The 14,624-nt window shown below is 38.8% G+C and overlaps 1 protein-coding gene across 12 annotated transcripts in view; it reads right to left on the bottom strand.

The window, feature by feature from the left end:
* ALMS1 (ALMS1 centrosome and basal body associated protein) overlaps window positions 1-14,624 on the bottom strand; it is a 207,591-nt gene that overhangs the window by 126,522 nt on the left and 66,445 nt on the right. For 11 of the 12 annotated variants that reach the window (XM_061155716.1, XM_061155719.1, XM_061155721.1 and 8 more), the window contains 2 exons: window positions 3,919-8,961; window positions 2,737-2,870 (listed from right to left, as the gene is read on the bottom strand). In XM_061155716.1, the coding sequence (XP_061011699.1) occupies window positions 2,737-2,870; window positions 3,919-8,961 (5,177 nt within the window). The remainder of the gene's footprint in view (window positions 1-2,736; window positions 2,871-3,918; window positions 8,962-14,624) is intronic. The other variant, XM_061155717.1, reaches the window with a different exon arrangement.

Genomic DNA, 14,624 nt, shown 5'->3' with positions numbered 1-14,624 from the left:
ATCCCCCACAAAATTAAAAATATAACTATCACATGATCCATCAATTAACTGTATTTTTCCAAAGAAAATGAAACACTAATTCAAAAAGATATATGCACCCCTATATCCATTCCATCATTATTTCTAATAGTCAAGATATGAAGTAATCTAAGTATGTACATACACATACACCACATGGTTCAGTTCAGTCGCTCAGTCATGTCTGATTCTTTGCGACCCCATGAATCGCAGCACGCCAGACCTCCCTGTCCATCACAAACTCCCGGAGTTTACTCAAACTCATGCTCATCGAGTCGGTGATACCAAGCCATCTCATCCTCTGTCATCCCCTTCTCCTCCTGCCCCCAATCCCTCCCGGCATCAGGGTCTTTTCCAATGAGTCAACTCTTTGCATCAGGTGGCCAAAGTATTGGAATTTCAGCTTCAGCATCAGTCCTTCCAATGAACACCCAGGACTGATCTCCTTCAGGATGGACTGGTGGGATCTCCTTGCAGTCCAAGCGACTCTTAAGAGTCCTCTCCGACACCACAGTTCAAAAGCATCAATTTTTCGGCATTCAGCTTTCTTCACAGTCCAACTCTCACATCCATACATGACCACTGGAAAAACCACAGCCTTGACTAGACGGACCTTTGTTGGCAAAGTAATATCTCTGCTTTTTAATATGCTATCTAGGTTGGTCATAACTTTCCTTCCAAGGAGTAAGCGTCTTTTAATTTCATGGCTGCAGTCACCATCTGCAGTGATTTTGGAGCCCAAAAAAATAGTCTGACACTGTTTCCACAGTCTCCCCATGGTTAATAGACCATAAAAAAGAATGAAATCTTGCCATTTGAAACAACATGGATGGACTTAAGAGGGTACTACAGTAAGTAAAATAAGTCAAAGACAGACTAATACTGTATGATTTCACTTACATGGGGAATCTAAAAAACAAATGGATAGATGTAACAAAACAGAAATAGTCTCATGGACAGAACAAACACGCGGTTGCCATAGGGGAGGTGGACAGGAGGGAAGAACAAAATAGGTAAGGAAAGCTAAGATGTACAAAATAAATGAGTAATGGGGATGAAATGTACAACAATACATAAATGAGTCATGGGGATGAAATGTACAACATAGAGGAAATATATCAACATGTAAAATTAAAATCCAATCTAATTTATACTTTAAAAAACTGATAACCTTTTCAAAACTGATGAACTATATAAAACTAAAATCCAATCTAATTCAAAGTTTCAAAAACTGATAACTTTTCCAAAACTGATGAGCTGTGTAAAACTAAAATCCAATCCAATTCATAGTTTCAAAAACTGATAACCTTTCCAAAATGATGAACCAAATAATTATGCTGTATCACTGACAATTTTCTAAGACACTGTATGAATTAAGCCATTAAGTGTACATATCTGATAGCTATACCAATTTTTATAGAATTAATAATAGTAGTTATCAATTTAAAATAGATAACCAACAGGTCCTACTGTATAGCACAGGGAACTCTACTCAATGTTATGTGGCAGCCTGGATGGGAGGGGAGTTTGGGGGAGAATGGATACATGTACACAACATTGTTAACTGGCTATATTTCAATATAAACTTAAAAGTTAAAATAGTAACAGTTGTCAATTATTGAGCACTACCTAGATATCACACACCCCAGCACTTTATAGGCATTATCTCATGTAAGCCATAGCAAAACCCTGTAAGAGAGATATGTCCCATTACTATTCATAATAGCAGACAAATGCCCCATGCACAGCAGAAATGGATAAACCATGATGTATTTATACATTGCAATACTTACAGCAATAAAAAGGAATGCATTAAGACAAATACCTAGAAGAACCTCAAAAGCCAAAGACTGTGTGTAAACTGCAATTCTCAGAAGAAAATATAACATCTTTAATCCATCTACTATACAGTTCAAAACCATACTGAGCATCAGGAAGACCAATACATGTCAGGATAAGAAGTAAAAATGACATCAATGGGAAAGAGGACACCCAAGTGATCTTTGGTAATGTTCTACTTCTCAAGCTGGATGGCCAATAAACACAAATTATTTCTATTTTTCTTTTTTTTAATTCATGTTTCATATATACTCTTTGCCATGCATGAAACAGTTCACTATCGATGGAAAATTAGTACCATGAAAAAGAAAGTCACTGAGGGACTTCCCTGGTGACCCACTGGTTAAGAATCTACCTTCCAATGCAGGGGATTCAGGTTCAATCCCTGGTCAGAGAACTAAGATCCAACCTGCCAGGGCAACTAAGCCCATGCAAAGTTAACTACAGAAGCCCATGACACTAGAAACAGCCCACACCCCACAATGAGTGGGGTGCAGCCAAAAACAAAAGTCCCTTATACATAAGCTATGACAGCTGTGTGCTCTTAAGCAGAGACTATCTATCTGAAAATAGGTGAACTGAGTCTGTATCTCAAGATATCACCCTCAAGAGAAAATGAAAGTGATAAAAAATAACTGATAAAACAAGCAAATCTATTCCTGTTTTTCTAAGACAAAGATTTTTAACAGATTAATTTGGAATTAATCAATACCTATACAATCAAATTCTTAAAACTTAACTTTTGAAGACTTAAGACTCCCAACACTTTAGCCAAAGACTATCAGTGACAGCAGGAGTCATCAATGCCCAGGTAAGAGATTCAAATTACACACCCTTTCTGTCACATTTTGTCTCTTAATTTTTAGATTTCTTTCATACCTTGGACAAGTCAGTTGTTCTCCCTTGACCAAACAACTTTGCTTTGATCTCTTCTACTTTTCTCCTGTCATCTTCATTTAATTCTGAAATGGAGTAGCCATATTCATGAGCCATATTAAACTTCAGATTCCAGGCTGGAGAGAAAAGATAAAAGCATTCGAGATAATACAGTGCAAAACTATCAGTGATTACAAGAGCAGGGAAGATCATCAATATAGTCAATTTAATGCCTACCACAGTGCTTAGTAAACAGTGTGTGCGCTCAATTTTATAACAGAGAAGTTCTTGAGAGAGATAATTTCACTGAAAAGTCAGATTTAAAAACAAAAACATATTCTACAGACATTTCTCCAATGAGGCCACTTGAAATATGGTATTTAGCCAATTTCATCTTAATTTTCCTTCCCATCAAAAGAGTCCCTTTGTCTCCCCTATTAGCTCCTGCTACAGTCTTTGCCACTTCCACAATCGTTAATATTTTAAAATAATATATAAAACCTGGGAGTTTCTGGAGAATCAAAATAAGCACAAGTGATCAAAGGAATGGTATAGTAAGCTGACTTCAAGAGATTTCCAGGTAGGCCTGAACTGCTTAAAAGTTGCCTTCCAAAACATACTTATTTGCCATGTTACCTTACAGATTTTTTTTCTTTTTTAATGGAATTCTACAATTTAGAGATTAATGGAATTTAACTCTAACCCAAGTTTTAGTGTTAAATACTTTGATTCAGTTTTTTCTAATGTCTATCTAATATCTGCTTTAAGAATCTTTTTACAGAAGGGGATAGAAAATATACATAAGTTTTAGGAAACACAGTGACTTCTCTAAGTCAAATACTCTAGTGAGTATTTTATTGCCTCCACAATGAGGACAGTACAATGAAAAGATTAGGAAAAAATTCAAGCTTAAGGAATTTGGAAACCCAAATTTTCTTACTTTTCTTCAGACACCAGAACTTATACTTCCTTAAGACCTCAAACTAGCACTATTAATACTGTGACTTCATTATTGGTTAAATGAGTTTATTCTGGGTTGCCAGTAGATAATGCAATCATTTTAACAGTTCTACAAGAACAGTTCTACAAGAAAATTAATCTAGAGCATCAAATATTTAACTTTAAGCAAATTATTAAACTATGTTTGAGTTTGACCTGCCTTTATAACAAATTATCTTTTCCTACCTCGTGCTCGTACCCGAGATTCCTCTTCCTCTGCATTTTTGAGTATTTGTTTAGCATGGTTCAATGAGGATTCACATTTCAGAAGGTTTTTCACATGTGCAGCCAGTGAATCTACACTGCTTCCACCACCATCATCACTCTCTAACATCCCCTCTTCCTCTCTGCTATCTGTCATGCTTGTCTTGGGTGAAGAATATGGAAAGAAATTTAGAAGCACATCAGAAACTGACTCCAAGGAATTACTGTCCCATGAGCAAGAACTTGCATCACTACTTGAATCACTTTTAATGATAGTCATCATAGGGATAACAATCTTATTCCCAATGGTTCTACTATACTCTTCAGGTTCAGATCTCATTACAGATCTGGCTGCTTTATATTGTTTAAGGGTTTCATCAAATGCCGCCCTGGCTTTGCCTTCTGCTTCCTGTAAAGGACTTCTAACTGTAGTTGAACTAATAAACTCCCAATTTTCAATGCCTCTCTGGCATTTCAGATTCGTCTGTGTGCTAATATCCTTCTGTATGCACTTGTTGCTTGGGCTTTCTTCTGTGAATGGCTGTCTCTGAGACAAATCACCATCAGATTCATCAGTTGTGAGGGGTTCTTTGAAGCAAACCATCTTCTTAGACTGTATAAATGAAACATCTCTGAAAGGGACAAGGGGAGCAGGAAAATTGTATCGTCTTAGTGCTATATTTTCTGCTTCCATTAAAAGTGTCTGAATCTCTTTAAGAGTTTTGGAACTGCTTTCTGTATCCCGAACTTCCTCAGAGCCAACATCTTCAAAACCAGAAGATTCTGGCTTATTTATTACAACTCTACCATCAGCCTGAGACTTTAAAGGCATACTGTTTGAGATAACACTGGTGTGAGAAGAATCCAAATTATCTGTTAGCCTTTGGACATGATCTGAAACAAGTTTGTGCTTCTCACTATGTTTGTAAGTACCAGGGGGATCTGTTGATAGCCCATTAATCTGATCAGCTTGCCCAAGACTGCTTGAGAACTTCAGGTTATCTTCCGTTAGATGTCTTTCTGGGAAATCCTGATGGTATAATATAGCTGGTTTCTCTCTATGTGAAAACGAACTAGGAGGAACTGCTGGTAACACAGTTTTTTTGTCAGCTGGTCCAGGAACTGTTGAAACCTTCAGTGAATCTTCACTTAGATGTTTGTCTGGCAGTTCCTGTGGGTAGAAAATATTAGATTTCTCTCTGTGTGAATAGGAACTAGAAAGAGGTATTGGTATCCGAGAATTCACATCAGTGGGCTCAGCAACAGGTGAAATCTTCAGAATATCGCCACTTTGATGTCTATCTCCCAACTGCTGTTGAAGGAAAATACTAGGCTTTACTCTCTGAGAATAAGAATTAGGATAACCTGTCAATAATGGAGTCTTCTGGTCAGCTGGTCCAATCACAGTTGAAGTCTTAGGCTTCTCTCTATGTGAGTAGGAACCAGAGGGAGTTGATGGTAACGCAGTCTTTTGATCGTCTGGTAAAATCTTGAGTTTCTCTTTATGTGAGTAAGAACTAGAAGGTCCTATTGGTAGCTCAGCATTCTGATCAGCTGGTGCAGGAAGAGCAAAAACTTTCAAAGCTTCCTCAGTGAGATCTGGTAACTCCTGCTGGTAAGGAAAGATGGGACTCTCTCTATGTGAATAGGAAGCAGGGGGCAGAACTCGCACACCAACGGTCTGGTCTGCTTGTCTAGGGGGCCCTAAACCTTTCAAAGCATCTTCACTAGCATCTGGCAACTCTTGTTGGTAAGAAATGATGGGCTTTTCTCCATATGAGTAAGAAGTAGAGGTTACTGGTGGTATCCCAATCTTCTGGTCAGCTGGTCCAGGAACCTCAAAAACTTTCAAAGCCACCTGAGTAAGATCTGGCACCTCATGCTGGTAAGAAATGATGGGCTTCTCTCTATATGAATAGGAACTAGGTGGTACTGTAGGTATCCCAGTCTTCTGGTCAGATGGTCCAGGAACATCTGAAGCCTTCAGAGCCTCCACAGTCAGTTGACTGTCAGGCAAGGCCTGTTGGTAGAAAATAATGGGTTTTTCGTTGTAAGAGTAGGAAGGAGAGGTTACTATGGGTATCCCCGTCTTCTGGTCAGCCTGTGCAGGAGCATCTGAAACATTCACAGCCTCTTCAGTAAGGTATGTATCTGGTAAAACTGGCTGGTAGACAACAATGGGCTTCTCTTTCTGTGAGTAGGAAGGAGAGGTTACTATAGGTATCCCAGTTTTCTGGTCACCTGTTCCAGAAACACCTGAAATTTTCAGAGCCTCTCCGGTTATATGGCTATCTGGCAACTCCTGTTGGTAGAAAATACTGGATTTCTCTCTATGTGAATAGGAACCAGAAGGTTCTGAGGTCCCAGCCTTCTGGTCAGTTGGTCCAAGAACAGCTGAATCTTTCAGAGTCTCTTCAGATAAGTGACTGCTGGGCAATACCTGTGGGTAGAAAATACCGGGCTTCTCCCTCTGTGAGTAGGAACTAGCAGGTAATAGGAGGATACCAGTCTTCTGGTCACTTGGTCTAGATGCAGGTGAAACTTTCAGAGCTTCTTCAGTTAGACTACCATCCTGTAACACCTGCTGATAGGAAAGACCACTTGGCTTCTCTCCAAATAAGTAAGACTGAGAGGACCCTGTTATTATCCCAGTGTTCTGGTCAGCTGTTTTAGGAAGAGCTGAAACTTTTAGAACCTCTTCAGTTAGAAGCCTGCCTGGCAACTCCCGCTGGTAAAAAGTAATGGGCTTCTCTCTACGTGAGTAGGAAATAGAGGGTACTGTCTGTATCCCAGTGTTCTGGTCTACTGGTCTAGGAATAGCTGAAATTTTCTGAGTCTGATCACTTAGATGACTGTCTGGCAACTCCTGCTGATGGAAAAGACTGGTCTTCCCTCTCTGTGAGTAGAAAGCAGGGGGCGCTATCGGTATTCCACTCTTCTGGTGAGCTAGTCCAGAAACAGCTGGAACTTTCTGAGCCTCTTTAGTTAGATGACTGTCTGGCAAATCCTGTTGGTAGAAAATAATGGGCTTCTCTCTATGTGAATATGAAGCAGAAGTTATTACAGGAATCCCAGTCTTCTGCTCAGCAGGTCCAGGAGCAGTGGAAGCTTTCTGTACTTGTTCAGTTAGATGACTGTCTGACAATTCTTGTTGGTACAAAATACTGGGTTTCTCTCTATGTGAGTAAGAAGTAGAGGGTATGACAGGAATCCTAGCCTTCTGCTCAGCCAATCCAGGAACAGATGAAACTTGTGGAACCTCGTGAATTACATGAATGTCTGGCAACTCTTGTTGGTACAAAATACTGGGCTTCTCTCTATGCGAATAGGAAGTAGAGGCTACTGTTGATATCCCAGTCTTCTGTTCAGTCAATCCAGGAACAGATGAAACTTTCTGAGCCTGTTCAGTTAGACGACTCTCTGGCAACTCTTGTTGGTAGAAAATAAGAGGTTTCTCTCTATGTGAATAGGAAGTAGAGGGTACAGTAGGAATCCCAGTCTTCTGTTCAAGGGGTCCAACAGCAGTTGAAACTTGCTGAACTTCCTGAGTTAGATGGCTGTCTGGCAATTCCTGTTGGTAGAAAATACTGGACTTCTCTCTATGTGAATAGGAAGTAGAGGGTATTGTAGGAATCCCAGTCTTCTGCTCAGCTAGTCCAGGAGCAGCTGAAACTTGCTGAACCTCTTGGGTTAAATGGCTGTCTGGCAATTCTTGTTGGTAGAAAATACTTGACTTCTCTCTATGTGAATAGGAAGTAGAGGGTATTGTAGGAATCCCAGTCTTCTGTTCAGCCAGTCCAGGAACAGATGAAACTTTTTGAGACCGTTCAATTAGCTGACTGTCTGACAATTCTTGCTGGTACACAATACTCGGCTTTTCTCTATGTGAATAGGAAGTAGAGGGTATTGTAGGAATCCCAGTCTTCTGCTCAGCCAATCCAGGAGCAGCTGAAACTTGCTGAACCTCTTGAATTAGATGACTGTCTGGCAACTCTTGTTGGTACACAACACTAGGCTTCTCTCTATGTGAATAGGAAGTAGAGGGTACTATCGATATCCCAGCCTTCTGCTCAACCAATCCAGGGGCAGCTGAAACTTGATGAACCTCTTGAATTAGATGTCTGTTTGGCAATTCTGGTTGGTAGAAAATACTGGGCTTCTCTTTATTTGGGTAAGAAGTAGAGGTTACAGTAGGAACCCCAGTCTTCTGCTCAGCCAATCTAGGAGCAGCTGAAACTTTCAGAGTCTGCTCAGTTGGATGACTATCTGGCAATGTCTGTTGAGAGAAAATATGAGGCTTCTCTCCATATGAGTAAGTAGAGGATAGAGTAGGCAACCCACTCTTTTGATCAACCGGTCTAGGAGAAGCCAAAACTTTCAGAGCTTCTTCAGGTAGCTGACTGTCTGGCAAGACTTGATGGTAGAAAATACCAGGTTCCTCTCCAACTGAGTAAGAACTAGCAGGTACTATCGGTTTTCCAGTCTTTTGATCAGCTAGTCCAGGAAGAACTGAAACACTCAGAGACTCTTCAGTCTGATGACCGTCTGGCAATGCCTGTGGGTAGAGAACACTGAGCTTCTCTCCAGGTGAGTAGGAACTTGGAGGAACGGCAGATACACCTGTCTTCTGGTCACCAAGTCCAGGAACAGCTCCAGCTTTTACAGCCTCTTCAGTTAGATGACTGTCTGGCAAGGCCTGTGGGTAGAAGATATTTGGCTTCCCTCTTTGTGAGTAGGAACCAGAGGACACTGCTGCTATTCCAGTCTTCTGGTCAGCTAGGCCAGGAATAGCTGAAATTTTTAAAGTCTCTTCAGTTAGACGACTGTCCGCTAATGTCTGCTGGTTGAGAGTATCAGTATATTCACCAGTATTCTTCACTTGAGGAGATCTTCCAGCCAATTGAGGAAAGTCCTCAGGGGACAAGGATAAAGGAGATACAGTGTCTGAATCTTCAGGAAAGGTAGTGACGCCTGGTTTAAAGGTGGATTGAGGAATTTCAGCTATGCCTCCTTTGGAAGTATCCCCTAAAGAAAAAGGGATTTGTTAACATTTTTAATATTATATATAAATACACACACATAAACACACTTATATATACAGAATTAAAATGTATTCCTTTTATGCACTAATAGAAATCAAGCAAGCTTTTCTTCTTTTGGCCTTTATGCTACCAGAAAGGACTCCAAAAGAAATAACTCAGTCAGAAGAAATAAAGATTTACAGATAAAGATGTTAATTACAAAGTGATTTATAACAGCAAACTAATGTGGAAATATTCAATGAGAGTAATTTTTTTTAAAATAGCAGTATATATGTTTTATGGAATATTATATAGAGCTTAAACTTTAGATTTTAAAGAATTTTCATTATGATGAACAAATCATATCTACTATGGCATCTGATTTCATGCTACTTATAAGCTAATAAGTTAGCCTGTTACTGTGTCATGTATGTTGTCAGAAGACATAAGACTCCTCAATCAAAGACAAAATACTTTATTCCATGGGATAGTAAAAGAACATCAACTTATTTTCATGAAATTCCCTTTCCCCTAAGTCACATGAGGGCAAAGCAATATAGCCTCGATGGATGCTATACATGCAATGAATTTAATGATTCTCCTAATAAACATACCATGAATAAAATATGTATTTTTAACTACATGAAACTCTAAAGACTCAAAAGGTTACACTAAAAAGTTTGAAATTAATTCTATATGACATGGGGAGTTGTTGACTGATCTGATCAATACTGCAGAAACAGATTCAGGATGAGTGGAAGGAATAAAAGGGTAAGCAGTACTATCTAAAAGAACTTTCTGCAACAATGGAAACATGCTATATTTGTATTATCTAATGTGCTGTGCTTAGTCAATCAGTCACGTCTGACTCTTTGTGACCCCATGGACTGTAGCCCACCAGGCTCCTCTGTAAGGGGATTCTCCAGGCCAGAATACTGGAGTGGGTTGTCATGCTCTCCTCCAGGAAATCTTCCCAACCCAGGGATCAAACCTAGGTCTCGTGCACAGCAGGTGGATTCTTTCCCATCTAAGTCACCAGGGAAGCCCAACATCGCTGGAATGGGTTGCCTATCCCTTCTCCAGGGGATCTTCTGACCCAAGAATCAAACTGGGGTCGCCTGCATTGCAGGCAAATTCTGATATGGTACTACCTAAGAGAGTAATTCTAAATGAAAGTAGATCTGAGTAGCAGTGAAAAATAAATAACTACAATAAAAATAACAAGATCTGACATTCATTTGGTGATTCAAAAAGATGAATGTTTACTCTGTTCTAGCCACTGTTCTAGATACAGGAAATAGAGCAGCAAACAAACCAAGCCTGCATTCCAATTCTGCCTCACAGAGTTTACATTCTACCAGAAGAAAGCAGACAATAAGTCATTAAAGCTTGGAATGTCAGATGGTGATGAGATGATTAATATATACAGCAAACATGATCTGTACCTTACACAGAGGGAAAGTAAGTTTCAAAGAGATGAAGCAACAGTGCTTTTCATTGAGAAGATCTTCTTAACTTGTAGATTCTGACTGAGTAAGTAGGTCTGGGATGAAAGCTGAAATCCTGCATTTCTAACAAGCTCCCTAATAATGCACAATACTATTGATCGTCAGGTTACATTTTGAATAATTGTACATTAATTGACAAAAACAGGCCCTTTAACCTTTTAATTCTAACTCTAAATTCTGAACTTGAAAGTTCAAAACAAACTGCCATTCTAAAACCATTAATGAGTTTTAAAACAAAAAAAAAGTAGCTGAAATGTGATTAAACAGGTTGAGTTAATGACTAATAACTGCAAGGTAACTTCAATATCAAGCAATAACTCTTCAAGAAAACTAAAAAGGAACAATATAAGGTACACAGTAACTTGAGAAGGAATATGAGTTACAGAAATTTTTGTGAGAAAAAAACAGCTAGAAAATTAATAAATCAACACAGATTGACAAAATGAACAACCAATGGGTCAAACAAAAAATCAAAATGGAATTAAAAAATACATACCTGCAGACAAATGAAAATGGAAATATGCCATACTAAAACTTAGAGGATACAGCAAAAAGTTCAGAGAGAAGGTTATAGCAATAAATAACTACATCCAGAAACAAGAAAAACAGCAAATAAACATCTGAACTTTACAACTCAAAGACTAGAAAGAGAAAACTAAAGCTCCAAGTTAGAAAGGAAGGAAATAACAAAGATCAGACTGGAAATAAATAAAATAGAGACTAAAAAGACAATATAAAAGATCAATGAAACTAAGAACTTGTTCTTTAAAAAGATAAATTGACAGTCCTTCAGCTAGATTCCAAAGAGAAAAAATGGGACACAAATAAACTAAGAAATGAAAAAGATGTTACAAATAATAGCACAGAAATAATAATGATAAGAGACTGCTATGAACAATTATGGACTAACAAATTTGACAACCCAGAAGAAATGGATAAATTTCTAGAAACATACAGTACAATCTACCAAGTCTCAATCACGAAACAGGAAATCTGAACTGACCAGGAAGGAGATTGAATCTTCAAATACTCAAAAGTATCCCAACAAACAAAAGTCCAGGTCCAGAATTCATAGAACTGAATTCTATGAAAACATTCAGAGAATTAAAACCAACATTTATCAAATTTTTGTAAAAAGTAGAAGAGAGAACACTTCCAAACTCATTTCACTAAGCCATCATTACCCTAATACCAAAACCAGACAAGGACATTACATGAAAAGAAAATTACAAGCCTGAAAAATTTAGATCTAAATTTAAGACTTGATAAATTTAGACCAAAAATCCTCCACAAAATATTAGCAAACCAAATTCAACAATACATGAAAGGGGTGCTATACCATGATCAAGTGGAAATTATTCCAGGGAACATTAACAAATCAATCAATGAAATACACCTTGTTAACAAAATGAAGGATAAATTATATGATCTCAATATACACAGAAAAAGCATTTGACAAGATTTACTACCCACTTATGATAATTCTCAACAAAAGGGATATACAAGGAATGCACCTCAACATAAAGGTTATATACAACAAGAGAACTGCTAACATCATACTCAAGGGTGAAAGGCTAAATGCTTTTCCTCTAACATCAGAAAGAAGACAAGGGTGCCCATTCTCATCAGTTTTACTCATCATAGTTTTGGAAGTCCTAGTGGAGTAATTAGGCAATAAAAAGAAATAAAAGGTATCCAAATCAGAGAAGAAGTAAAGCTGTCTCTATTGCAAATAACATGATGCTATATACAGAAAACCCTAAAGACAACAACAACAAAAAAAAAATGAATTCAGTAAAGTTGTGAGATACAAAATCACTATACAAAAAAAGTTACATTTCTATGCACTAAATATGAATGATCAGAAAACAAAATTAAGAAAACAATCACATTTACAATTGCATCAAAAAGAATAAAATACCTAAGGAATAAATGTAACCAAGGAGGTGAAAGATCTGTGTGGTAGCTCACACTACCACACAATTGCACTCATCTCACATACTAGCAAATTAATGCCCCAATTTCTCCAAGCCAGGTTTCAACAGTACGTGAACTGAGAACTTCCAGATGTTCAAGCTGGATTTAGAAAATGCAGAGGAACCAGAGATCAAATTGCCAACATCCGTCAGATCATCAAAAAAGCAAGAGAGTTCCAGAAAAACATCTACCTCTGCTTTATTGACTACACCAAAGCCTTTGACTGTGTGGCTCACAACAAACTGTGGAAAATTCTTAAAGAGATGGGAATACCAGACCACCTTACTTGCCTCCTGAGAAATCTGTATGCAGGTCAAGAAGCAACAGTTAGAACCAGACATGGAACAACAGACTGGTCCCAAATTGGGAAAGGAGTACATCAAGTATGTACATTGTCACGCTGTTTATTTAACTTATATGCAAAGTACATCATGCGAAATGCCAGACTGGATGAAGCACAAGCTAGAATCAACATTGCCGGGAGAAATATCAATAACCTCAGATATGCACATGACACCACCCTTTGGCAGAAAGCGAAGAACTAAAGAGCCTCTTGATGAAAAAGGCGAGTAAAAAAGCTGACTTAAAACTCAACGTTCAAAACACCAAGATCATGGCATCCAGTCCCATCACTTCATGGCAAATAGTTGGGGAAACAATGGCAACAGTCAAAGACTTTATTTTTGGGGGCTCCAAAATCGCTGCAGATGGTGACTGCAGCCATGAAATTAAAAGACGCTTGCTCCTTGGAAGAAAAGCTATGACAAACCTAGACAGCATATTAAAAAGCAGAGATATTCCGTTGCCAACAGAAGTCTGTCTAGTCAACGCTATGGTTTTTGCAGTAGTCATGTATGGATGTGAGAGTTGGACCATAAAAAAGTCTGAGGGCCAAAGAATTGATGCTTTTGAACTGTGGCATTGGAGAAGACTCTTGAGAGTCCCTTGGACTGCAAGGAGATCAAACCAGTCCATCCTAAAGGAAATCAGTCCTGAATATTCACGAAGGACTGATGTCGAAGCTGAAGCTCCAATACTTTGGCCACCTGATGGGAAGTACTGACTCATTGGAAAAGACCCTGATGCTGGGAAAAACTGAAGGCAGGAGGAGAAGGGGATGACAGAGGATGAGACGGTTGGATGGCATCAGCAACTGGATGGACATGAGTTTGAGCAAGCTCCAGGATTTGGTGAATGAGAGGGAAGCCTGGCATGCTGCAGAGCACGGGGTTACCAAGAGACGGACACAACTGAGCAACTGAACTGAACAAGAAGATGAAAAGAGGAGACAGTGAAAGAGAAATGAGTTAAAACCATAGGCAGAGGAGGGGAGAATGGATGGAGATCCCAGTAAGGGAGGCTCTACACACACCAAAGCCTCTGGTTTCCAGTGAATTCAGAAGGTCCATACCGCAGGAGAAACATTTAGATTTATTTAAATTACTAGACAGGACTTCCCTGGTGGTCCAGTTGTTAAGAATCTGCCTGCCAATGCAGGGGACACAGGGTTGAATACCTAGTCTGGGAAGATTCCACATGTCACGTGGCAACTGAGCCCAGCCTCCACAACTACTGAGCCCTTGAATTACAGCTACTGAGCCTACATGTCCCAGAGGCAGCGCTCTGCAGCTATGGAAGTCACGGCAATGAGAAGCCTACACGCCACAACTAGAGACAAGCCCACGTGCGCCCACAAAAACCTAGCATAGCCAAAAATAAATAAATTTTTAAGAAAAATTTTAATAATCAGACAAGCAAAATAACAAATATTCTCAGCACCAGAGAAGCAATTAGTATGCAGGGCTGCAACAATATATTATCTAAAATGTCCAGTTTATAAAAATATAAAGAGACATACAAAGAAAAAGTGAACTATTCATAGGAAAAAAATAAGCAAGCGATACAAACTGCCTTTAAGGAGACCCACATGTTGGATTTAGCCAGCAAAGACTTCAAAGCAGTTATTATAAATATGCTCAAAGAAGAAAAGAAAATCATGCTTAAAAAACTAAAAGAAGGTAATGGCAATGTCTCATCAAATAAAAGTAAGGTTATTGAACTTATAAATGAACCAAATGGAAGTTCTGGGGCTGAAAAGTACAATTGAAATGAAAAATTTCCTAGAGGCTCAACGGTAAACAGGGACAGACAGAAGAATCAGTGAACATGATGATGACAGAGA

This window comes from Dama dama, chromosome 11 (assembly GCF_033118175.1).
Source record: "Dama dama isolate Ldn47 chromosome 11, ASM3311817v1, whole genome shotgun sequence".
NCBI lineage: Eukaryota > Metazoa > Chordata > Mammalia > Artiodactyla > Cervidae > Dama > Dama dama.
This window is presented reverse-complemented; position numbering and strand designations above follow the sequence as displayed.